Source organism: Maylandia zebra, linkage group LG15 (genome assembly GCF_041146795.1).
Source record: "Maylandia zebra isolate NMK-2024a linkage group LG15, Mzebra_GT3a, whole genome shotgun sequence".
NCBI lineage: Eukaryota > Metazoa > Chordata > Actinopteri > Cichliformes > Cichlidae > Maylandia > Maylandia zebra.
This window is the reverse complement of record NC_135181.1, coordinates 38,028,941-38,053,388: the sequence shown is the minus strand read 5'-3', so window position 1 is coordinate 38,053,388 and position 24,448 is coordinate 38,028,941. Positions and strand designations below refer to the sequence as shown.

General features: G+C 43.8%; 1 protein-coding gene across 5 annotated transcripts in view; it reads left to right on the top strand.

Moving 5' to 3' along the window:
* ephb3b (eph receptor B3b) overlaps positions 1 to 23,252 on the top strand; it is a 58,361-nt gene extending 35,109 nt beyond the window's left edge. Inside the window, exons 4-16 of one of the 5 annotated variants that reach the window (XM_076874389.1) lie at positions 1,625 to 1,780; positions 2,700 to 3,035; positions 5,768 to 5,892; positions 6,381 to 6,543; positions 6,914 to 7,022; positions 8,536 to 8,588; positions 8,744 to 8,866; positions 11,152 to 11,399; positions 11,986 to 12,201; positions 13,199 to 13,348; positions 13,652 to 13,851; positions 16,771 to 16,926; positions 19,057 to 23,252. In XM_076874389.1, coding sequence (XP_076730504.1) covers positions 1,625 to 1,780; positions 2,700 to 3,035; positions 5,768 to 5,892; positions 6,381 to 6,543; positions 6,914 to 7,022; positions 8,536 to 8,588; positions 8,744 to 8,866; positions 11,152 to 11,399; positions 11,986 to 12,201; positions 13,199 to 13,348; positions 13,652 to 13,851; positions 16,771 to 16,926; positions 19,057 to 19,165 — 2,144 coding nt within the window. In that variant the 3' untranslated portion in view covers positions 19,166 to 23,252. Of the gene's footprint in view, positions 1 to 1,624; positions 1,781 to 2,699; positions 3,036 to 5,767; positions 5,893 to 6,380; positions 6,544 to 6,913; positions 7,023 to 8,535; positions 8,589 to 8,731; positions 8,951 to 11,151; positions 11,400 to 11,985; positions 12,202 to 13,198; positions 13,349 to 13,651; positions 13,852 to 16,770; positions 16,927 to 19,056 lie in introns of all 5 variants that reach the window. The other 4 variants (XM_076874388.1, XM_012922095.3, XM_012922092.3 and 1 more) reach the window with 4 other exon arrangements.
* Positions 23,253 to 24,448: the final 1,196 nt, after the last annotated feature.

The following is a 24,448-nucleotide window of genomic DNA, read 5'->3' as shown; positions in this document are numbered from 1 at the left end:
CCTTTTCGCTCTACCCCCTTGTCTGTCTTTCTTCCTCATTCTTTAATGGTTCCTCTAAGGGAAAATAGATAAAAGGAACAGGATGACCCCTTTACTCGCTGGAAGTGATTGATCAGCGCTTTCAACCTTTTGGTGTAAAAAAAGAGGCTTCCTTTAACGGGAATGCTTCTTCAACATCTTTGCTAACAGTTAAAAATATTTTTTTTCTTGCCCTGTGAGCTCAGAATTAGCTTGCAATTTGTTCTGTGTTAGGTGAAAAAATATGAACAAATTTGTTTAAAGAAACTGTTCTGACACCTAAATTCAAGGTCAGTTCTTTATCTGTTTATCAAACCAAACTTCCTGTTAGCCAGCAGTGTGGATAACTCTGACAAATTGGTGGGAGAACAAATATACTCAGTGCTAATGTACACGGTGCAGCCAGCTGGTGGTTTTGAGCTAATATTGAACTTTCAGAAGCAGGAAAACAGCAGGAGCAGTAAGTGGTCTGCTGTAAATTTGACCTCTGACCTCAGTCGTTTTCAAAGGGGAGCATAAATCCAACATGGAATCTGTGACGATAATTATCATTCGGGGGGGAGGACAAACATTGCAGTTTGTCCTTGACGTTGACGAGCTAATGCGCTAGTGGGTCAGCTAATCAACTGGCCCTTGTAAACTTTGCCTCTCTTACCTGCTCCTGCCTCTCTTTTTTTATTAGGCATGGCGGCAAACTCATTCATCTTTTAACAAGACAGTTTATGAAAGATATGGAGCCTACCCAAGCGTCCTGAATCACAATGTTGCCGTTACAGTTTCCCTGCACGTCTGTAACTTATCACACGAGTTATAAACGTCCAAACAGCAGCTATAAATGGAGATATGGCATTTTCAAATCCTAGCAGTGTTTTCATGTTACTGACTTGCCTTCAAGAACCAGTTTAGGTAAAGTTATGCTGAAAGTAGTTTCCTGTATAGAAGTAGTCTCAGTAGAAATACAGAGAAAAAACAATTTTTAAAAAAAAGAAACTTTGACATGGTCTCTGTCTGTATACAAAGATTTATGTTTGCACGTTTGCATTTCCTGATTTCCTCACTTTGCAAATTCTGAATACATCGTCCACTAAGTAAATGTTATTTGTACATTCAAAAATAATTAATCAATATAACATAAGCACACCAGTCAGATTTTCATGTTTTTGACACTGCGTTTTTAGGAGACCTGGGATGCCAATGTTACCTCTAAAGCACTTCTGTTGCTTCTGTTGTTTAAGTGTGCTGTAGGCTATAAATAAAATGAACATGGCAGTCAACACAAACCGACATGTTTGATGTATAGTTTTTTCTTCACTTCCAAAAACATAATTTATGTAACACAATTCAGTGGGCTACATACTGAAATTAGAAACAAAGTATCAATCCTATTGTGCTAGTATTGATCCGAGACTACTACAAATACTATAGTACTTTTTCCACTAAAAATGAGTAGAATTACAGGCTATTGGCATGGATTGGCAAAAGTAAAATTTGTCTTTTCATTCCAGAGTAAGACACTTTCTAAAATGATAGTGGTAAAATCAGTTTGTTTGTGTTTTTTTTAAGCTGTTGGTCATGCTTTCTTCATCATTCCCTCTTTTGCCATCAGCTTGCAGCCCTGGCACCTTCAAGTCCAAACAGGGGGACAGTTTGTGCTTGCCCTGCCCAGCCAACAGCCGTGCCAGCTCGGGAGCAGCCAGTGTTTGCTCCTGTCGAAACGGTTATTACCGCGCAGACACAGATTCTCCCGACTCCCCCTGCACTAGTAAGTAATGCTTCCTTCAGCCATCTGTATAACTCAGTACGTTTTAATGCTGACAACCTTACATCTAGTCTATTTTTCCCATCAGAACTGGGCCAAATGTGTTGTAATCATAAAGTTAAAGTTATTGTGTATTAAACGTCTTTGGATATTTCCATCAACTGCTGATAAAAGCTCCTAGCACAATGCTCCTGCCACGCCACACAGACAGCAAACAAGTCTGCTTGCTTTCCCAGCGTTATCCACAACTTTATCATCCAACCCCTCCCCTTCCCACCAACCTGCACTCACAACGTCTCTGCCCCACTACGGCCGGAAAGTGAAACCCACTTGTTTTTTTGTGAGCTTTATCTTTTTTTTTTTTTTTTTTACTGTTGGCTCTATTAAAAGCAAACAGACACTGAGGGGTGAATTTATTCAGAAGTGAAGAAAGAAGATCCTTTTTTCTGTTGCTGGGGTGTGGGGCTGATTCTCCCACAGTGCAGTGAGAGATAAGGCTCCGGTAATTGGATAAGAATTGCCAAGACTCTGCCAATAGTTTGTCTTGCTCGTTGCCCCCAAGCACTCTGTACACACAGACACACAGTGGAAATAAGCATGCAATTCAAATTTGAACTCCTGTCCTCTTTTTTTCTTTTTTTTAATGAAGAACTGCTGGAACAGTCTCTTGTTACAGTGAAAGAAAAGAAAATGGTCTAGTTAATGCATAAGAAATGTACTAATACCGCAGCGCAGTTATGGAATAATGAATGCATGTGTGTGTAATGATATATAAACTGTGCTTTCCAGTATGAATCTTTTGTCTATTGTCCTGATGTCTCTGTGCTGTCACCAGGACAAATTTCTTTACACCCATTGTGCACGGAGATTGAATGCATTCTCACTGCGACCTATTTTCTTCATCCCATCCTTCCTTTTGCAGCCGTTCCGTCTGCCCCACGCAGCGTCATCTCCAGCGTCAACGAAACCTCGCTCGTGCTGGAGTGGAGCGAGCCTCGTGACCTGGGCGGCCGCGATGATGTCCTCTACAACGTCATCTGTAAGAAGTGCCTCCCCGACCGGGGAATGTGTTCGCGCTGCGACGACAACGTGGACATCTCACCGCGCCACCTGGGATTGACCCAGCGGCGTGTGGCGGTCCGGAACCTGCAAGCCCACACACAGTACAGCTTCGAGATCCAGGCGGTCAACGGCGTTTCCAACAAGAGCCCCTATACGCCCCAGTTCTCCGCCGTGAACATCACCACAAATCAGGCCGGTAGGTGCAGCTTCAGCACTGTGGCTACCTGGCAAAGATCAGCATTGATGTTTCGGGCGATGCCAACTTTCAAAGGCTGGGAAAAGACACAAAAGGATGTCAGAGAATACGCTCTGCGCCTAAAAAGCAGAGATCAATTTCTTGTATGTATGTAGGAGTGTGCTACATATTTTTCCTTTGAACAGGGATTGAGAAGGAAGACATTCTTCTGAATGAGCTTAGAAAGCGACCTTTTTTTCACACGCCCACAGCATGCTCTGTGCTAACACCACTGCAAATAGCAATAGCGAGGCAGTGTATATTCAAAGTGTGGAACCTTTAGTATTCTGGCTGCCCACTGGTTCCAACCCACCGATCCTTCAGCTCTCAGCAAAAACAGTAACTAGGCCAATGTAGCAATCAGAGCTGAGATGATTTTTTTTAAACCCATCTGGTATATATAGATATACAGAGTAATAGAACCCGCTATTGATAAGCCAAGTGATGAAAATAAATCAATAAATGGAGGGAGACTGTAGACCAGGGACGTCAGAATAATTGTATATCGTGCATTGGACCAGTAACACTCCACCTGTCAGTGAAAAAGGATAAGTATCCTAAGATACCTTAATATAAGAAAAAGAAGTGCAGTTTCAACAGTATGTCTCAGTTTTTCCACATGATAAAGAAAAGCTGCTGTAGTAAATGAAAGAAAGCTTTCAGCATTATTCTTTGGGCTAAAATTATAAGGAATAAATGTTTTAAATCACAGAAAAAAATCCGAAAGGTTTAGAAAGTTTCCATTAATTCACATTTTTTGTGGACATACTGTAAAAAACAAGAACTCTTCTTTTTTTAAATGGTTTGTTTATTACTTAACTACTTTGGTGCCTTATGTTTGACACTATAGCTGGGGGACTATTATGATCATTTTTTCAGTTACCTAGGAAATCTCACTATTCTCAGTGATGTACTTTTACTCACTCCAGTTTTTCTTTTTACTTGTAAATTGAACTCTTTGCTGCTGTGTTAAGTTTGCTCTTTCGGCTAGCCTAGTAAACACCAAGGATTATTCCTTGGCTCCTCCTCCCCCACCCTTTTTCCTTCTCTCCATGGCCTTGTCCTCCTCACCTTTGACCTTGTGTGCCTACTCCTAAAAGATTCTTTAGGAATGCCTTCTTTTTGTGAGTCTGGAACCCAAAGGCCCCACCAGCCCCACATGAGGGCCTCATTGTTTCATGGGGAGGTTTGGCGCTGGGCTGACAGGGACAAGTGTCCACCCTTGGGTGCTTGGGGTCAGGTGGGTGCGGAGGGAGCAGTGAAGAGAAAGAACAGGGCAAGAGTGCATCATCTGTGATCAGATTATCCATTTGTGTAGTCCCAAGACCATCCCTGCATGTGCAGTCACCTTTTAAGAATCAAAATAAATACTGGGTTGGTGATAAGCCCCTGGGGCCACCTCCATGGTTACTCCCAATGTCTCCTCCTGGAGGAGGGCCCCTAATCCCTTGGCTAGAGTAACCAGGGGATCTGCCTAGGAAGCATTGTCTTCTGGGGGAATAAGAGAGACAAGGAGAAATGGAATAGATGGGACTTACAAGGAAGGGGAAAACTCAGGAAAGGGGAGGTGCAGACACCAGAAAGAAAGACAGAGCAACAGAAGGTTGTCTGGTCTCCAAGACAAGCAGCGAGGTTAGAAAGGAAATGGAATGGGGACGATGAAAGAATGTAAAAATGGGATGTAAAAGTTTTTAACAAAGCCAGCGAAAACTGGTGTGTGGTATGGGGGAATGAGAAACACTGATCCAGGGATTTTCCTAAAATGAGTGCGGTACAGTATCGAATAATATTATTGTGCAACACTTGACTTCCTTCACTTCACTTTCCTTATTGACCAGAAGTGATTATCAGCACATCTGTCTTGGTTAGACAGGACATCTTGTGAAGAAGTCATAAAACTCTGGAGGAAGGGGGGGTGGATGGAGGGCCGTAGCAGTGAAAGATAAGCAAAAGAGTTGAAAAGTCCACTGAAAAAGCAGGAAGTGTATTATTTATATTCAAGTAAAGGTAATAGTGGAGATAGACAGTGGAAGGTGTGAAGTAAAGTTAAAAGGGTAGACCGAGTGGAGGAGGGAGTAAAGGAAAGAGCGGCATGGGCTTACTGTTAATGCGGCACGTGTAAACTAAGCATGGGAAACTCCAGTGATTACATGTTTCATAAAATAATTAGATTGTATGGTGTGTGCACATTTTTGTATTTGTATATTATATTCATGCGCAGCACTTAAAGAACAAGATCTTTTTCTACAGCCGAGAAAAAAAAGGAAAGCACAGCTCCTCTCAAACATTTCAACGAGATTGTGGAGTAACAGCTCAGCAGCAGTGAAGCAAGTGCACAGACACATACGTGCAAAACTCTGTATGTGCGGCTGTTCCTTAGCTCGCCCGCCGTTAATATATGACAGAGGGAACTGCATGGACCTTATCCATCAGTTTCTAAAGTTTGATTCTCTTGCTACAGGAGAATTAGACATAACCTCTCGTTCCCCTAGGACTCTGGGAGGGAGAATTTGAGCATTAGTCGGGAATGGCTCTGCATACTAACTAGTGGCCAAAGCTTTTCACAAAGCTCACAGCTAAGACTTTGTATTTGGGCTTCTGTGGACAGACAAAGGGCACAGAACTTCAAAAGACATAACACGAAAAACAATAAATAAAGCGGATTTCCCTTTATTTATTTTCCCCCTGTGAAGCTCCCTCTGCAGTGCCCACAGTTCACCTGATGGCGGCCACAGCGAGCACCATGAGCCTATCCTGGCTGCCTCCAGAGAAGCCCAACGGAATCATTCTGGATTATGAGATTAAGTACCATGAGAAGGTAAGCGCCGATGTTAGAGAACGCCTGTAATTCAATCCAATTTCAGTGACTCGCATGGTTTCTGTATCATCTGTGTTTCTGTAAATGTGGAAAACAATGGCTCTGCTGATAAACACATGTTGGCCGTGAGGCTTCCTTTTCTTCTTATTCCACTCTTTCCATCTCTTTCTATCCTTCCAATCCCTTCCCTGTTGTACTCTTCCCTTTTCTTCTTTTCCCTCCCATCCTCTGTCAATCCATGCCTTAAAAAGTTTCTAAAACCCCAGAAAGTTTAGAGTTTTCCTTGGGGAAAGAGCACAGTCCTCACTATATGCTGTCTTCTGCTGTCAGATTAACATACCAGCTATGATATGGCACTCCTTTTCTCTCTCTCTCTCTCTTGGTCTTGTCTTTTTTATATATTTTTTGTCAACCTACATCAAAACTTTTAGAGAAGGAACAATGAGGAGCAGGGGTGCGTTGTTTAATCCCTGTATTTGTATGTGCAGGATCAGGGTGAGGCCATTGCCCATACCATGACTGCCCAACGGAGCAACGCCCGCATTGAAGGTCTTAAGGCTGGTACGCCTTACGTGGTGCAGGTCCGCGCTCGAACAGTCGCTGGTTACGGTCGCTACAGCAGCCCAGCCGACTTCAGCACCAACCTCCAAAGTACGTTACACCCCGCCTGCGTTACTACCCGGGGATGTACTGGGATATGTCTGTACAAATAGTGCAATGCAAAGCTTATAGATGTGTTGGATTTTTTCAAGCGTTTATAGTGTAAGAAGCCAATATGCGAGAAACGAAAAAAACTGAAATTCTTGTAACGGACTTATGATTTGATGAAAATGTACCTATGGTCAGCCAGTCTGTGTATCAGCCATACCCTTCCTCTACTTTATAAAGGATGTGCAGATTCTTCTGTATACAGATTAATAAACCTTGTACTTTTGTACTGAGCTGGATTGCAGCTAGTTTGGTCGATGCTTGCGGCAACTGACTAACTAACTGATCACCTTCTCTCTTTAATCTTGTAAAGCTGACCCCCCAAAGTCGCTGCAGGAACAGCTGCCGCTCATCGTTGGATCAGCCACCGCCACCTTAGTCTTCATCATTGCAGTTGTGGTCATCGCTATTGTCTGCCTGAGGTGAGAATCCCGCTACTAAAACAGCAAGGCTTACAGAAGCATTGGTGCCAAACTGTTGTTTTTCCCGTCAATTTGAAAAAAACAAAACAAAACACCGAGATAGCTTCAAATGTCAGCTTTGTTTGCTTGTCCTCCAAACTGCCCCGGAACAGTCTCAGCGGATTGCTTTGCCACCTGTGAGCCCACTGAATGCCAGATTAGCCTTCTGAATCTGTGAATAGTAAACAGCTTTGGCCAAAATGCTACTTTGCTCAGTGGAAACAGCATGGTGGAGCAGCTGTTGGGCCTGATAGGCCTGCCCTCACGGCCCAGCACTCAGAATCAACTGTGCGTTTGCCCGACCACAAAGAACCCAGATGCGCCCCTGTCTGCTGAGCCCAATTGACTGGGAAGCTGCAAGTGGCTGCTCTTACCTTTCAGAAAGTCTGACACTACATCAGCTGGGTCTAACCGCACTCGTTTATCCTTTATACCATTCATTTGTCAAGCAGAAAATGCCGTGCGAGGGTGTCTATATGTGCGAAAGGCTGGCACCCACTGCTGACTGGTGCCCACTTGGGTTCTCTCTGCAAGCCAGTTCAGGCAGCTGCTGACAAGCGTGGGCATCGGTCATGCTAGACTGAATAATAATCTCCCTGGATCCCCCTCCTTTTCTTTCTCCCTCCTGCCTCTTCGCTCTCCCTAATTTTCACACCGCTACATTGTGTCTCTCTCTCTCTCAGGGTCTTGGCTTAGCCACTGCTCTGACTGCTACAGAAGAAGGGAGAAAAATAGAAATGATACAAAATACACAGCTTCGGCATATACCAGAAGAAAATTAGAATTTAAAATAAAATGCAAATTACTATCGGGTATTTTTTGCCCCGGTTACTGGTTAGACAACAAAGGAAGCACATTAACATGTGATTTCAACAACCCAGCTCCGTATCCGAGCCTACACCCCATCCCCGCTGGGTGCGAAAGGGACAGATGCATGGAGGTGAAGCTGGAGGAACTGAGTGGCTATAAGAGGACAAGAGTAAATAAGTTCATAAAAACAGAAAAGGGAGACTGACAACCAGAGAGCAAGATTGAATTGAAATGTGCAGTGTGATGTCTGCGGGGCGAGGAAAGCGAGACAGCTGAGCTTGCTGTTTGAGTCCGCTTTTGTCACGGCTGCTCATTTTTTTTTTGGGGGGGGGGGGGGGGGGGTACTGAGAGTGAATGGCTTTCACTTGCCGCTTCAGACAATAGTATGATATCCTTTTGTTTACACTTGCGCTACAGTCCCCGAGTATGAATCATTTTTACCACTAGGCATTGATACAATCTTTATCAGCGTATCCCTTGCTTCCAGCGCACAAAAAGACTACACATATTTACCATGCCACATCACAGTGCGACTGCATCTCACGCTACAACTAGGCGTTATTAGGGATCTGTTTTCTCCCCGTGCCTTTGTTCCTCAGCAGTGTTTGTGTCCCACTGTGCAGGGACCACGTGACTCAGTTTGTGTTTTCATCTTTCTCAACAGAAAGCAGAGAAACGGTTCAGAGTCAGAGTACACAGAGAAACTGCAGCAGTACAGTAAGTCTCTCCGCTAAGCTCGCTTGCCTGTTCCAACGGCAGCATGTCTGTGCTTCTCGCTGTCATCAGAAGTGATCAGACAGATATCACATTGAATATTTATTGCTTGGCAACGGAGATTCACTTTCCTGTTCTTGCCACTGAATCCCCAATAGTAACGCCGGGAATGAAAGTCTACATTGACCCCTTCACCTACGAGGACCCCAATGAGGCAGTGCGCGAGTTTGCCAAGGAGATCGATGTGTCCTGCGTGAAGATCGAGGAGGTCATTGGCGCAGGTAACCCACCAAAGCTCCTGAGCTACAGGGGGAAGACTGCTAGTCACCTCCAGGCCATACCATTAGAGGACTTCACACCAAGCGGTACTTTCACTCAATTCATCGCTAGCCCTCTTCTTGCTCGCCTCCCTACCGCATACCGTCACCTCTTAGGAACGTTTTTGTGTTTTTTGTTTTTTTAGCCTTCCAGATGTCCAGCACTGTGTTAGTGTGACTCACAGTTCTAGCACCCCCCACGTTTACCACGCCGTGTGCGTTTAAACTAGTTTTAATACCCATTGTATGGTAGATTATTTTTTCACCCATGTCCTAAAAGGCAAAAATTACCCCAATCCTGCAATGGGAGCAATGCAATAAATATGGCACAAGAGTTATTGATAACTGATTAAATTTTTGTAAAAGCACAACCCCATACAGACAGGATTGATTTCTCTAGGGGAGAGTTTAATCCCATCTGATTGCATGTATTTTCCAGTATAAGCTACAAACCTGTTTTTTTGCACACTTATTGAACTTTCGTGTGCACAGATAAACACTGAGCGTTAAGGTTTTGAGTTTCAGCAGCTGCCATCATTGAAATAATGCAGGATGTTGTAATTCTAGTGGTAATTATATCTGGCTACTGGCAGGAATGCTGTAGGATACCTTATCTACCTCTTAAAGTGGGCTTGTTTTCTACTTCTTTCATACCTCATTGCACTACTCTGCACTTCAAAACTGATGCAAAGGAAATTGAAATTTTAAAAGAAGGAAGACTGAAGGTAATGTGAAAATGTACTGTAGTTGCTGTAGCTCACAAACTTGTGTATGTTGTGAAATATCGAGAGATTTACTGGCCAGCGATTGCCTTAATGAGCACTGTGTGAACCTGCGAGGGCGTGATTGTAATGGATATGTACTTTAGAGGACTTAAAGTCCAGCTCTTTGGCTCTGTGTCTGGTTTTGTGTGTGTAAGCTTGGGGAATTCCTGTCTCTAAGAGCCATGGCTAATATTTATCTGTTGTACTCTTCTAGAGGTTTAAATCTGTCTGGTTGGGGTGTAAAATATATTAAATTGCTCCAAGTCCAGGATTGGCTGCCTGTAACCCTGCCCACTTTTTTATATCCGGAGAACCTCTTAATTAAAAAGAGGATTTTTACTGGATCGTTATGTTTGACCTTTTTTTCCCTGGTACTCACACCCTATCCACTATGTGGTTGTAACCCCCTTGTTTTAGAAACCCTCCCTCACATGATGTTGTAGACAGTGAAATATTTTATGTCTTTGATATATTTGACAGTTATATCTCTGCCTAAAAGCTACAGGACTGTGCCATGTGAGGTTCAGATATTTTAGCATATGTTTCTGAGCCAAAAAAGGAAGACGTTGTGATGGCAGAGATGGGAATCGCTTGCTTCTGCTACTACCATCACTACTACTACTACTACTACTACTACTACTACTACTACTACGACAGCTCTTCTACTGCTGAGGCAACTTCTTGAAACCCTCGCTCCCCAGCATTCGCCTTTAAAGTGACAAACCCTCAACCCCTGTCTTCCCTGTCCCCTTCCTCTCCTCTCCCCCTTCCTCAATCCATCCCTCCATGCCCCTCAACCCTTTGCCCCCGCCTTCCCTGACCTCCCCCTCTTTGTTACCTTTGCACCTGTGTTGACACGCATCACTTTCATCACCTGATTTTTCTTGGCTTCTTGCACACGCTTGGTGTAGAGTGTAAACATAAAGCGTCCACAACCCCCAAGCTTCTGTCTCCACCCATCTCTTCCTCCTGTGCTCACTTCTCCGGCCCCTCTGAAGCTTAGCACACCCCCCCCCCCCCCCCCCCCCCCCCACAAACCCTTGACCCCCCTTTCCCTGTAATCACCCTAAGTCTGGCCTATAATGTCACCCAACTTTACCCTAAAAATGTTATGCTTTTTTTTCCCAGTCCTGTGTCATTTCACACTGTGCCATTATGCCTTTCACTCACCATTTGTTTTTCTTTTAGTATGTAAGTTAACAGTATAAAGTCACTGTATGCCTCCCCTTATATCACAATCCCTTAAGACTGGCCTAGAGTCTTGGCTTCTCTTGCAGTCCCACACCCCCTTGTCCCACTCTGCCCCCAGCTACCCTTCCCTGGCTCCTTGGTTCTAACCAGTTAACTGTCCCCTCTTCCCTCTTTCCCCCCACTCTCCTCCACTCTTCCGTCATGCCTCTCTTCCCTCCCTCTCTCTCTCTCTGTCTGTCTTTCCATCTCTCCTCTTTTGCTGTTTTTCTGGCTGTCTCACCTGGGCTCTCGCAGGAGAGTTTGGGGAGGTGTGTCGCGGTCGCCTAAAGCTGCCCGGGCGCCGGGAGATCATCGTAGCCATCAAGACTCTCAAGGTGGGCTACACCGACAGGCAGAGGCGAGACTTCCTATCTGAAGCTTCCATCATGGGCCAGTTCGACCACCCCAACATTATCCGCCTGGAAGGTGTGGTCACCAAAAGTCGTCCGGTGATGATTGTGACCGAGTTTATGGAGAATGGAGCACTGGACTCTTTTCTGAGGGTGAGAAAAAACTAATTAAAAAAACAAGCACACACCAGAATAGCCTTAAAATTAGTTACTCTGTATAAAATGTGATTTTATGAGTGATGCAACACTACTGGGTAAATAAGCCCATCCAAAGCCGCTGGATTTTTGTTTGCAGTTATCTCACTGTCTTTGCAACCTTAAAAGGTCTTCTTAAGTGCAGCTGCAGAGCTCACTATGGATATCTTACAAATCCTGTATTCTGGCAGTTGGTGACATTTACAGAGCTCAGTCTCCAATGAATCTCTGCCTCAAAGTCACATCATACACTGTCTGCCAGAGAAAAGAGGGGGGGGCTGATACAGAGATAATGGAGAATGGAAGAATATAGAATGGGCATGTAGAAAAGAGAAGGAGATTACGGCGTGAGATGATGAGAGATTAAAGATATAGGTAAGAGGACATAAAAAAGTGTAGAAGACACTGAATATAGAGAGCTAAACCATGAAATAACCATGAGCTAAACCATGAAAGAAGAGGCACACAGGCTGTTTTCTCCTTTGAAAATGGATCCTTGATCTGCAATGCAGTTCATACGTGTCACTCTCTCCTCCTTTGCTAGCTCAATGATGGGCAGTTCACAGTGATCCAGCTGGTAGGCATGCTCCGTGGGATCGCAGCAGGCATGAAGTACCTGTCAGACATGAACTACGTGCACAGAGACTTGGCTGCCCGTAACATCTTGGTTAACAGTAATCTGGTGTGTAAGGTATCTGACTTCGGCCTGTCTCGTTTCCTTGAGGATGACCCCACAGATCCAACCTACACCAGCTCACTGGTGAGTTAGTGGATATATTACATTTGACTGCTTTTTGTGTTTGTCTGTATTCCTGTGTTTAAAAAGGCTACATATGTTGTTCCAACATCAACCCATTATTGTTGTTTTCTTTTAATCATCGTGTCCAATAAATGCCCGGTCTGTTCCCACAAGATCAGAGGTTTTTCTTGTCACTGTGGCACAGACACGTGGACAAATTAAGAACAGTTAAGGGTATAGAAGTCTATATTAAAGGGTGTGGAATGATCCAGTTAATGACATTAATGAATACGTGAAATTTAAAGATCACAAGAGTACCTCCAATCGCACGCAGGTGTTACACATGATTTGTTTTAGAGTCCCAGAAACGTTACAAAATCGGTTGTTGACAAATTGCTGGAGTCTCTAATATTCTTCAACTGGCAAAGCAGTTTGGGATTTATGTCTGAAAGGGTATACTGAGGATAATAGACTTATGAATATGAACGATGGTATAAAGACAGCTTTGTTTTTTTCTTCTCAGCTCTGATTCGGCCCGATATGAAAGACGCTGACCATTTTTTACATCCATGTATAGTAAAGCAAAGAAGGAGATAAAGCACAGAACAATGTCAGGAGGCGTGCAGAAGGTCAATTCTCCTTATGGCAGGAAGCAGTTGTGTTCATTTTTGTGCTCTTTACTCCAAGAGACACTCCTAGTATGAGTCAGCAACTGTCTATCGGGTACATAGTTGAATGAAAAGGATTAACAATGACACTGAAAAATGCACTGTGCTGCACATTTCATATCCTTAAAGTTTCACCTCTCTGCACGTGTCATTTGTCTGTAAACGTCTGACTAACCTTGTGTGAATGCGGTGTTTGGGTTCTATGGCATGCACCCATCTGTTGTGCATCAACGTTTCCCTTGGATAGTTTTTTTCTCACCCTCTCTTTCCCTCTTGTATGTGTGTGACTCTGTGTTTGCGCTCCATCTCTCCAGTATTTCATGCTCACCTACTCATTCGCATATCCACAGGGAGGGAAGATCCCCATTCGCTGGACCGCTCCAGAGGCAATCGCCTACAGGAAGTTCACCTCTGCCAGCGACGTCTGGAGCTACGGCATCGTCATGTGGGAAGTTATGTCGTATGGCGAGCGGCCGTACTGGGACATGAGCAATCAAGATGTAAGATCACAAGAGAATTTATGCTTATATATAAGAAACCACCTTCTTCTTCCATTTATGTGGAAGAGCCATTCTTTTTCTCACCACACATCCACCCACAGCTCCAACTTTTGCTTGCCCTTGTTTCTGTGAATAACCAAAGCCATTTTTTCCTTCTTTATCCCCGGTTTTTATAATTCCCACCATTCACTCTCTTCTGCCGTGCTGTTTTCCATCGACCGCCTCTCTCGCATTGTCCGCCCTCCCTCTGCGCTACACTCTGTGATTAGAAGTGATTGGGATTTCTCTGTTGTCCTTCCCCAGGTGATAAATGCCGTGGAGCAGGACTATCGACTGCCCCCACCCATGGACTGCCCGACGGCTCTGCACCAGCTCATGTTGGACTGCTGGGTGAAAGAAAGGAACCTACGACCTAAATTCACCCAGATCGTGGCCACGTTGGATAAGCTTATTCGCAATGCTGCCAGTCTCAAAGTAGTCACCAACAGCACACAGTCCTCGGGGTAAGCCTTAATATAAAAAGCACATTGGTCACGTTAAAGTCAAAATTAGTATGAAGGCCATGTCAAGTGGAGATTTGCAGTAAATGCTTGTTTATGCTGAGGAACGTGTTATCATAGAAGGGGACTTTAAATGTGAGGGTGTTTTTCTAAATGCCCCTGAGGGCTCTTGTTAAGTGTAATGCTCTGTGTATTAATAATGCATAATTATGGTCATAGCATAAATGGATATTAGTAATGACTACCTTTCCTGAGTCATATGGCGGATTAGGCTTGCTTGGCTTTTGCGGTGTAATATAATAACAAGAACCTTCAGTCAGTTAAGTTTATTGATTTAAGAAACTCAGTCAGTAAAGAGAGTGCTGGTCAGGCAATTTCATTAGCACCAAGGGAAGAGAACTCTGCAAGTATTGCTAAGTTTAAATAGTGGATATGAATGTTCCTGAATCATCTGCAACAGGCTTCTTTTTTATTGTTCCGATATCATCTCATTCAACTCTTTAGTTTGCACAAGCTCAGGGTAAGCTGTTATACAAATCCAAATTACCATTGCTCAATTCGAGCCTTAAAGCAGCTTTATCGCCAGCTGGGAGCTCGACGTGTCACATCTACATTTAGCTGAACTATCTTTCCGTCCAATTGGTTTCTTGGAAAGAATTTGGAGGAACGAGTTGGCACAAAGCTGATGGGGCTGACCTACCTATCTGTCTCTGCATCGGGGTCTTTCTGTCTTGAGGGAGGGACAAAGACAATCCTGGGTTGTGCTCAAGGGGGAAACCAGGGTCTCGGTTGGCCACAGGAGCGACGCTCTTAGAAGATTAAGCTTGCGGTTAATTAGCCCGATTAAGGCGATGCAAAAAAGAGATGAGAGTGCCTTTTAATTAGCCACTAACGAGATTTTAAATGGGCCAGCAGAGAGGTGGCCTCCTGCCGATAGACCTAACAAGGGAGGAGTAAAAGATGTTACAGTCGTCCTGGTCGGCACTGAAGGGTGGCTGGAGGTTAGCTAACGCTGTCTGACATTAAAGACTTTGACTGCGGGAGTTGCACATGCCTGACCTGACTGAATATTTGCCCGCGTGAGCTTCGGTGATTTCTATCCTTTGCTGCAGCTCAATCGGTCAGAACAAGCAAAGAAAGAAACATCAAACTTTTTAAAACAATGACTGCATAAAAGGCCAAACCACTGACTAATGCAGCAGCCATTTTTTTATGACATGAAGTTCGGCTCGTAGTGGACTCACTAGCTAGCTCACAGCACTATCCAGCCTTCCTGCTGCGTTGTGCTTGTGGCTAACATGTGGCCAGCATAAGTCTGGACCCCTTTTGAAGCCAATTTTATGGGAGGACCAACAATACTCCATTAAGAGAAGCCAGAGTCGTGCGTTAACGACAGCCCGAGGGCTTGGATGCCCAAGCACAGGCCTTATTAAAAATCACTCCATCTACACCACTCAATGGAGCCTCTGTATCACTGTTATTAACTCCCCTCCTCCTCCTCCGTGTGCTTTCTCCTTCCCCTCTCGTTCTCTCTCCATTCCTTTTAATTGTTAATGAATCTAATGCCATCAAAAAGGATGACAGGGATCAACGGAGCAGAAAGGAGTGGAGACAGTGGTGCTCTTTCTTGTTTTTTCCCTTCACATCCCAGGACATTCTCTCCACCTCCACCTCCTCTGTCGTTCATCTGCTGCGCTTCGCTCTGAGTTGTTGCGCCGTTTTATTAAAACTCCCAAGGTGGCCTCTCTATCTGCAGCGTTGATCAGCGCAGGAGGTTAGGTTCTTTTTTTCCCCTAAAGAAGCCCTTTTGGGGCTGTCAACAGGTGCGCAGCAACACGCAGAGCGCCCTCCGACACGTTTTCAAGACGTTTGAGGGAAGCGTTGCGCAACTAATCACATTCATGCGCTGTCAAACACACATGAACTATGAGTTTGTGAGTCATTTCTTCCAGAGTCCCCAACATTGCAAGTCGGCGCTAATGCGAAACCGCGCACACATGTGAGTGACATCTGTGTTTACATTTCAGTGTTTTTCCCTCTTTTCCTGAAAGCAATTTTTAAAAAATATTTCCACCTTTGCGGACTCGTGTTGCACACAGTGTATCATTTTATGCATTGGTAATTATGCACTGAAAGGCATATGGCTCCCAGCCCGTCGTTTAAGCTCGTGTTCTCACAGCCGGACGAAATTTGATTTGAACTGACCTGCAAAACCGCAAAGAGTCCAATCTTTCCAGATCAGATTTAAAGCACGTTTGTAGATGGTTTAATAGTGCAATCAGTACAACCACACAGATTGAATTTCAAGTTGTTGTTGATCTTTTGTTTTTTTCCTCCTTTCATCAGTCCCCAAACAATACACCGACATCTCTTTGCAACAAAAAGAACGAGACGCAAAACACAAAGACAGAGCTTGACATTTCTTGAGGTTTTCATAAAGAAGGCACTTTTCTGCATTGTTATTAACATTATCACCATCACCGATGCTGCCAGGCAGATGCATTCCTGACTAAAACGATCTCCACTTGGTTTCTTTAACACTTGTTGCTGGTTTAAGCTAGATTTGAAGCTCTGTGTGTGAATACACGTGACCTCCCCTCACCAGCTGTTGCGCCAACATCCACCACCCAAGCCTCCAGCCAGTCTCTCCACAGTCACAACTTGCTCCTCACCCACCCTGTACATTCCCTGGGTCCTCGCCCCGCCCCTCCACTCGCCCCTGCACACAACTCAGTACAGAGGAGGGGAGAGGAGGAGGGGGGGGAGAACAGAGGAGGAGAGAAATGGAGAGGTGGCGCTCAGCGGGGGGCGTTTGGGGGTGAGGTTGGCCGGTAGAGGCACACAGAGTGACGACCTTAACCCTCTCTCTCTCTCTGTTTCTCTTTCTCTCCTCCCTCCCTTCCCCCCTGTCCCCTAATGTAGGGTTTCTCAGCCCTTGCTTGACCGCTGTGTGCCAGACTATACCACTTTCACCACTGTGGGGGACTGGCTGGATGCCATCAAGATGAGCCGCTACCGTGACAACTTTGTCAACGCAGGATTTGCTTCCTTTGACCTGGTGGCCCAGATGACAGCAGAGTGAGTGGAGCTACTCAGGTCTACAACGCCTGAGCGGGACTGAGATTCAGAGTCAAATTAAAAACACTTAAATATGATGATGAGATGCGGAAAACAGGTCTCTGAACCAACTCAGATATCACAGAATAAGAAAAAGAATACATTTATATTTGTTTTCCAGTAGGTATGCTCACATACTTTGATATATGCTGAACACTAGTTTAATAATTGAAGATGTCAGAGATAACAAAGTGATTATATTTGGTTGATCAGAAGTTGCTTGCTCAGAAACTGATACTTTGTCGCCCGTTTTAGAAGCAAACAAATCACCGTTACACGATTGCACAGCACCGCAGCCTACAATTTTTAAGCTAACTCCTGCGGCTGTTTCCTTTACTGCAATTTGGTTCAGCTTTGATCATGTTTACAAACAGGAAATGATGCAATGGAAACCATGGAAATTGCAGGCCAGTGATGATTAAATAAATGAATTAGGATTATAATGATAAATAAATCATTCTCATTAGGTGCATAATAGACAGTGGAGGTGGGAGTAATTTGTTTCAATTTGGCTAGGCTGACAGGTGTGGTGTACTGTGGCTCTCTGTTGCCCTTAATGGCCAGTAATTCCTCTAATGGTGCCCATTTATTATCATTTCATCCTCCGTCACTGTGCTGATGGGGTTGGCAAAATATGGGGGGTGGGGGAGAATTTGTTTGTGTGAAGTTGTGGCGACTCGAATGTGACGAGAGGACAGATGTGCGCTGCGAAATTGTGTACCTGCGATTATGTACATATCTGGTTAAGTGATAGACTTCACTGTATACCTTTGTTTTTGAAGCAGAGAAACTCATAAAGTGAGAAAGCATGTTGTCTGTAGGTTATATTAGATCAGAAGGGACAGGACGCGTACAGAGGCAGAGCACTCGTGGTCAGCTGGTCAGCTGATGGTCTGCTCTCTCCTCAGCTATTATCTGGAGAAGTCAACTAAGTGTATGTATAGACATATTTATACTAGTATGAAATTACTGACATTGAAAATATCCTTCACACCATTACACCACAACCAGTCTGAATCATCGACATAAGGCCGGATGGATCCATGTTTTCATGTTGTTTTAAGTTCTGACCCTTCGAAATGTCGCAGCAGAAACTGACACTCATTACCCAGGCACCTGCTATGGTCCAGTTTTACTTAACCTCTGCGTACTGTAGCCCCTGTTTCCTGTTCTTAGGGGTGACACCCAGTGTGGTCTTCTGTTTCAAGGTTCAACTTGTTGTGCATTTGGAGATGCTCTTCTGCATACTTTTGTTGTAACAAGTAGGTATTTGAGTAACTGATGCCTTCCCATCAGCTCGATGCACTCGCAGGAGGCATTTTTAACTCAGAGAACAGCCACTCGCTGGAAAAATTCTCTTTTTTAAACCATCCTCTGTAAACCCTAAAGATGGCTGTACGGGGAAAATCTCAGCAGATCAGCAGTTTCCAGCCCGTCTGACTTTGCCACGTTCAAAGTCACTTGACAACCGAGCTTTGCAATGGAGACGCTCTGTTTGAACTGCAGCAGGTTGACTCGACCATATGCACACGTCTAAATGCATTGAGTTGCTGCCACGTGATTGGGTGGTTGAAAGATGGACCTACCTGCTGAAAGTAGCATGTAGTTATACAGAGAAAGGCTGTTGTTGATGAAGAAAACCTTTTGCTTCCGTGTTCCCGTGTTTTTTTTCTCGCCAAGTGACAGACGGGTATAGACTCTGTGAAGTCTGCCACCTGCCAGACAGTAGCGAAGTTTGCACTTTAATCATTAACTGTCATTACTGCTGCTCGACTCACATCCTCATGCCCACCTGCTGGGTAACAAAGGTATCATGCATTAAGACTAACACTCAGATGAGTGCTCCCATTTTGTTACCTCACTCTCAGAATCCATTTTATGGTCCATCGCCAAGGTGAGGCCTATGTTGCGTTCCCACCTGGTCGAGTATGTGTTCACTTGTGGTGAACAGTGAAATTTGCACTTCAGCTTCATGTGATGTTTTCCTTCTTTTATTTCTTTTCTTTTCTTTTCTTTTGTTTTCACGACTGAGCCACCTGTTCTCATTTTTCCTTTTTTTTTTTTTGTTTCCTTTTTGTTCTTCGCTCACAGGGACCTGCTGCGGATAGGGGTTACATTGGCTGGCCATCAGAAGAAAATTCTTGGTAGCATTCAGGACATGAGACTACAGATGAACCAAACACTTCCTGTCCAGGTGTGAGTGAGAAGACACGCAAACCGATGCAGTCGAAGGACAGCCAGACGGAAAAAGGGGGAGAAACTGTGCCAGAGATTGCCACTGGAAAACCCTAGCTGCCTGACCCATCTCTGCCAATTAGACACTACGAAACTGGCTTGCAGTGCCTCTGAATATTTTTTCTTTCTTTATTTCATTACCACTTACATTTCCTGTTTCTGCATTTTTTGTTAGTTTTCTGTTTTTTCTCCCCCCATCCAATCGGAGCTTGTGTGTTTTTGAAAGAGGAGAAATAGTAAACCCCCGTATATCCTTACGCGTGCCTCACCAGCTCTGGAGTGAGTTGATGTTTGCATGCATGTGCATTGTAGTGGAGTTGGCCTTAGTCCTGTCACTTAAATGTCACACTCTTATCCTCACACAAGAGCCCCTCCCCTTGATTCCTGTTCCCAGCTCTGCTGGATGATCTATGTAGGAAAGAAGGAAGACCCTTGTATAAAAAAAAAGTGAAAACGTTTTTACATATAACGAAAATCAACGCAAAAAAAAAAAGTGTTTCAGACCACGAGAGAGCGAGAGGACAGTTTCCTTGTTTTGTTTTTTCCTTGCTAGAAGTTGTTTTATTGTGCATGTGTGTTGTTCTCCATCTTCATATTGAAGGTGTGTTATCTAAAAGGGCACTTGCTGGAAAAGGGTGGGGTGGTGGAGGAGGGCAATACGATGGGCTGCGGTCTAAAGGTCAAAGGAGTGACGGAGGTCAATAAAGGTCAAAGGGAGGCGGCCATATTTCTGGACACCTGTTTTGGTTGCTGGATCCTCGGTAGCTCAGAGACGACCTCTTCACTCTGACCTGAAGTGACTCAGGATAGTTTCCCAGTGTGGGAACACCTGCTCATCAACTGCATTTTACAACTGGTATTTTGCTTTTCTACTTTCCTTTGTCTGCACCATATTTTCTGTTTGTCAGATTTTTTTATTTTAATGTTTTTCTTTCTTGATCATATTTTGGGAGATTTGTGGTTTCAAAACGACTGGTCAGACTGAAGTACCCCCGCTGGATACGTGGTGACGACTGGGGGGGAGACGAGGACTGTGGCAACAAAATAGAAAGACCCTTTTGGCCTTTTGTGTGCATTTTTGTATGTGAGTTTGTATGTGTGATCAAGTGCGACTGGATGTGCGGGTGTGGCGAGTTGCACACAAATATACTGTACAATACGGCTTCCGCTATTTGCCACCATGGAGAATTTACGCATGAACTGAACTGTGATAAGGAGCAAATATATCTGAAACACTTATGCTATATTCTGTGGACAACTGTTAAAAACATTCTTTTTTTTATTGAATCCAAAAAAATGGACTTTGGACGTAAACATATATATATATGAAATTATATATATATATATATATATGCATCATGCAGAAACTGAAGACAAACCATGATGGACACTTTAATTTCTACTTTCTATTGTGTGGGTTTTAGAAATAATCAGAATCCTTGTTTTAATTTCTTGGCGTCCTGCCCTATGTATTTATTTGTACCTCACCCACCAACCCACACACCCCTCCCCAACACCCAGAAGGACTTTAGGCCGTTTGGGGACTTGGAACAATCAGAAGGAAGAGAAACTCCCAAGAGGATTCACCTATTGAATTGATGATTATTAAAACAAGAGAAATTGCATAATAATTGGATATTGTATTTTTGTTGTTGTTCTAAACAGCCTGTACATGTTTTGTAACAAAAAATAAGATAAATAACAAGAGAAAAAAATGGTGTTTTGACAAAACGGACGTGCTGTTGTGAAATGTTTGATTTTGAGCGAAGAAAAGGACAAAGGAAGAAGTGGGGAAAGTCAGGAAGTAGGGTAGAAGAGTTGAACACCATTTGTCTGGGTTTCCTCTGAATGGTCAACTCACTGTAGGTGTGTTAAAGTTTTTGTGTGCCATTTAAACTCGATATTAAGCTTCCCTGAATCCATTCTCATTCGCAACATGAAGAGCGTTTGTGAAGCTGTACTTAATCGTCTTCCAGGCACATTATTTTCACTCCTGAAAGTCACTTAAATGCAGACCAACACATCTTACCAAGGACTGTTATTATTAGGGAGCAGGTCCAGAGGCATTGTTGTGTCAGACTAGTCATTTCCACCCCAAGAGGTGGAACTCCATCATGTGACCTGCACTTTCCTACAAAACGATACTCACGTGAGAGACATCAGAGGAGAACCCTGCTGGTCACTGTTGGTTAAAATAATGCAGGTGGCCCATCGGGTCTCACAAGGATATAAGCATGCGGCTGACACAGACATCCAGGGCAAGATGACCCATCATTAGAGCTCTTCATTCCCTCTGTGGCCTGTAATCATCCTGTTTCAGCTCATGCCGCTAGTGCACGATTAGTACAGTGCAGGATCAACAGCCCAGACACGCAGTCAAAATCTGCAGCTCCTTTCATCGTAGCTGAAAGCCACAATTCTGAGACTGCACCATCTGCACTCCTCACGGAGAGGTATTTCAAGTTAGCTGAATAGGGATCCGCAAGGTACATCACCGGTGTCACCTTCCAGAGGTGATCAGCACATTATGACAATATTATTCCGTAGATATGTAAGGACAGCATGATGTTAGTGACTGTGGAGCGTGCCAACCCCTCATAAGTTCTTTCAAATGAAGAGGACGTTATGCAAAGCACACAATGCGTTCCCACCTTTGCGTGTTCTCATTCCACATACATGTGTTGTCACTACTGCTAGTACACTCTATTAAGGGCTTACTAACATGTAACAGTTGTAGGAGAAACTCAAATAGGAATTCTGCAGTTAAGTCAGACTTCATTGAGGTCGCCAAGGCATATTTGACATGATGGCTCACAACCAGGCGTGTCAGTCCCGGCGACAACATTTGCTAACATGAGTAGAATCTGTTGGCAGGCTTTAATTTTTTTCCACAAGTATATTGTTTCCTCTTATGATGCAAAACACTGTTTTGTTGGAAAAGAGCGATAGACATTGAGATATGACAGAAGCAGAAATAACAGACTCGTAGTCTCACTTTTTTCATTTGTCAAAGTTTCTTACCATACACTTCCTTCACTGGGCTCAGTCACTCAGCTTAACCCCACTGTTGTCAACTTGGATGCGGTGCCAAACGAGACACAGCTGACGGGCAAAAAAAGCTGGAAAACAGGGAATAAAGGGGCTCAACGAAATCAGAAGGCAGACATGCCTAATCATGAAAAATGACAGTTTTGGAGCTCGCATGAACTCTTGATGAGGTGCACATGGTGTTCCGGACCCTGGAGCTGGGTTCACCAAAGTTAACCGGCCATGAGTGATGAGCTCAAATGGCAGCGTTGCACATTTTTAAAAGATTAAACCGTCACCACATCAACGCAAACAATTAATCTTTAAGTGTATTTTTCACACATTTGGGAGAGTGTTTCGTATTTAACATCGCTGAGAGGAAATAGCTTTCTCTCCTGTGTTCTTTGTTCATTTATCAGACTTTATGATGCTGAAATTGAGATAAACTGGTACATTTAGTCTGTGTGAGCATGTGTGTGTGTGTTTGTGTGTGAGACCATATGTTAGAAAAGTATTGCCGTTTTCATCATCAGAGATCGGGCTTTGTCCGCTATCTCCTTGTGTGCCACATGGATTTAAACTATCCAGACATTCCTGCCTTTCTTTACATTTTACATCATCCACCACAGCACATTCACCCGCCCTCTCCCAACCCCGCCCCTACCCCCGCCCCTCACTTATATATCTTTAGCTTTTTTTTCTTCAGTTGTGTTTTAAATAAATATATACAGTACTGTCTTTTCTTCTGTCTTCTCTTCTCACTACGCATATGTCTTCTCGCCACTTTTAAACACCCTCGTAAAAGTAAGCGACATGTTTCAGAGAGTACTGTACATGTTTAGTGAAATGGGGGTAGGTGGGGGTGAATGAAGAACTGATAGACTCAATTGTTGATTCCTCTTTGAAAAGGATTGAGATGTATTTAATGATGCAGACATAAACAAGAAATTACTAAAAGGTGATGATGCATTCTTGTAGAAATATTTTTAAAAGACCCTTTTGCATTAAATTATTTAAGAAATGAAGCCTTTGTGTTGTGTTTTGAATTGATAATTTATGCCTGTGGACTTGGACGTGTATCATGTTCTTATTTTATGCCATGCCAGTTCGTAATCACTCACTTGTTTTGCAGTCAAATTATTGCCCGTTACAAACATTTAATGTTACTGTGACAAACCCAGGGCTTTAAAGTAATGACAATAGCATGTCTTCTTGGGTAAAGCAACATCAAAGCCTTCATCAGGACAGAAAGAAAAACATATTAATAAATAAAAATTACAAAAATAAAAGACAAATCAGGTTTAGCTTAACCAGGGGTAGGCAACTCCAGGCCTCGAGTTCTGGTGTCCTGCAGGTTTTAGATGTGCCCTTGATCCTTGCAGCTGATTCAGATGGCTAAATTCCCTCCTCAACATGTCATGAGGTTCTCCAGAGGCCTGGGAATGAACTAATCATTTGATTCAGGTGTGCTGACCCAGGGTGATATCTAAAACCTGCAGGACACTGGCACTCGAGGCCTGGAGCTGCCCCTGAGCTAAGATCCCACTCTGTGGGCAATTTAGAATAACCAGTTAACTTAACCCCACTAATTCCATGTCTTGGGACTGCGGGACAAGCCAGAGTGCTCAGAGAGAACCCATGCAAACATGAGGAGAGTATGCAAACCGTGCACAGAAAGTCCTTGGCCAAGTGGTGGAATTGAACTCAAGACCTTCACGCTGTGGGGCAACAAGGTAACTCATCATACCGCGTGCTGCCTTCTTAACTCCAACTGAAGCAATAAGGCTTAAGGATGTTTCAGACAGGCTTAAGCTGCATTACTGCTCTTCCCACAGAAAAAAAAAACAAACCAAACCTGAAGATAACAAAATCTTTAAGACACTAATAAATAGAAACTGATCTATGGAAGACGTTACCTGGAGTTCATCTGTTTCTGCTGCACCTGTAGTTCCATGATGGCATTTACAAAGCCAGTTGGTCCGTAATGTGCCTGAGTATAAAAAAGGAACATCTTAGAGAGGCAGAGATTCCAGAAATAAAGATGGGCAGAGGTTCACCAGTCTTGCAAAAAACTGCACCTACCCAATGAATAAAAGGAATATCTCCTCATCTACAGTTCATAATATTGTTTCTAAAAATACAGAATCTGGAGAAACCTCTGTGCACAGGAAATCAATACTGAATGCCCTTAATCTCGACTCCCTCAGACACAGCTGCATCA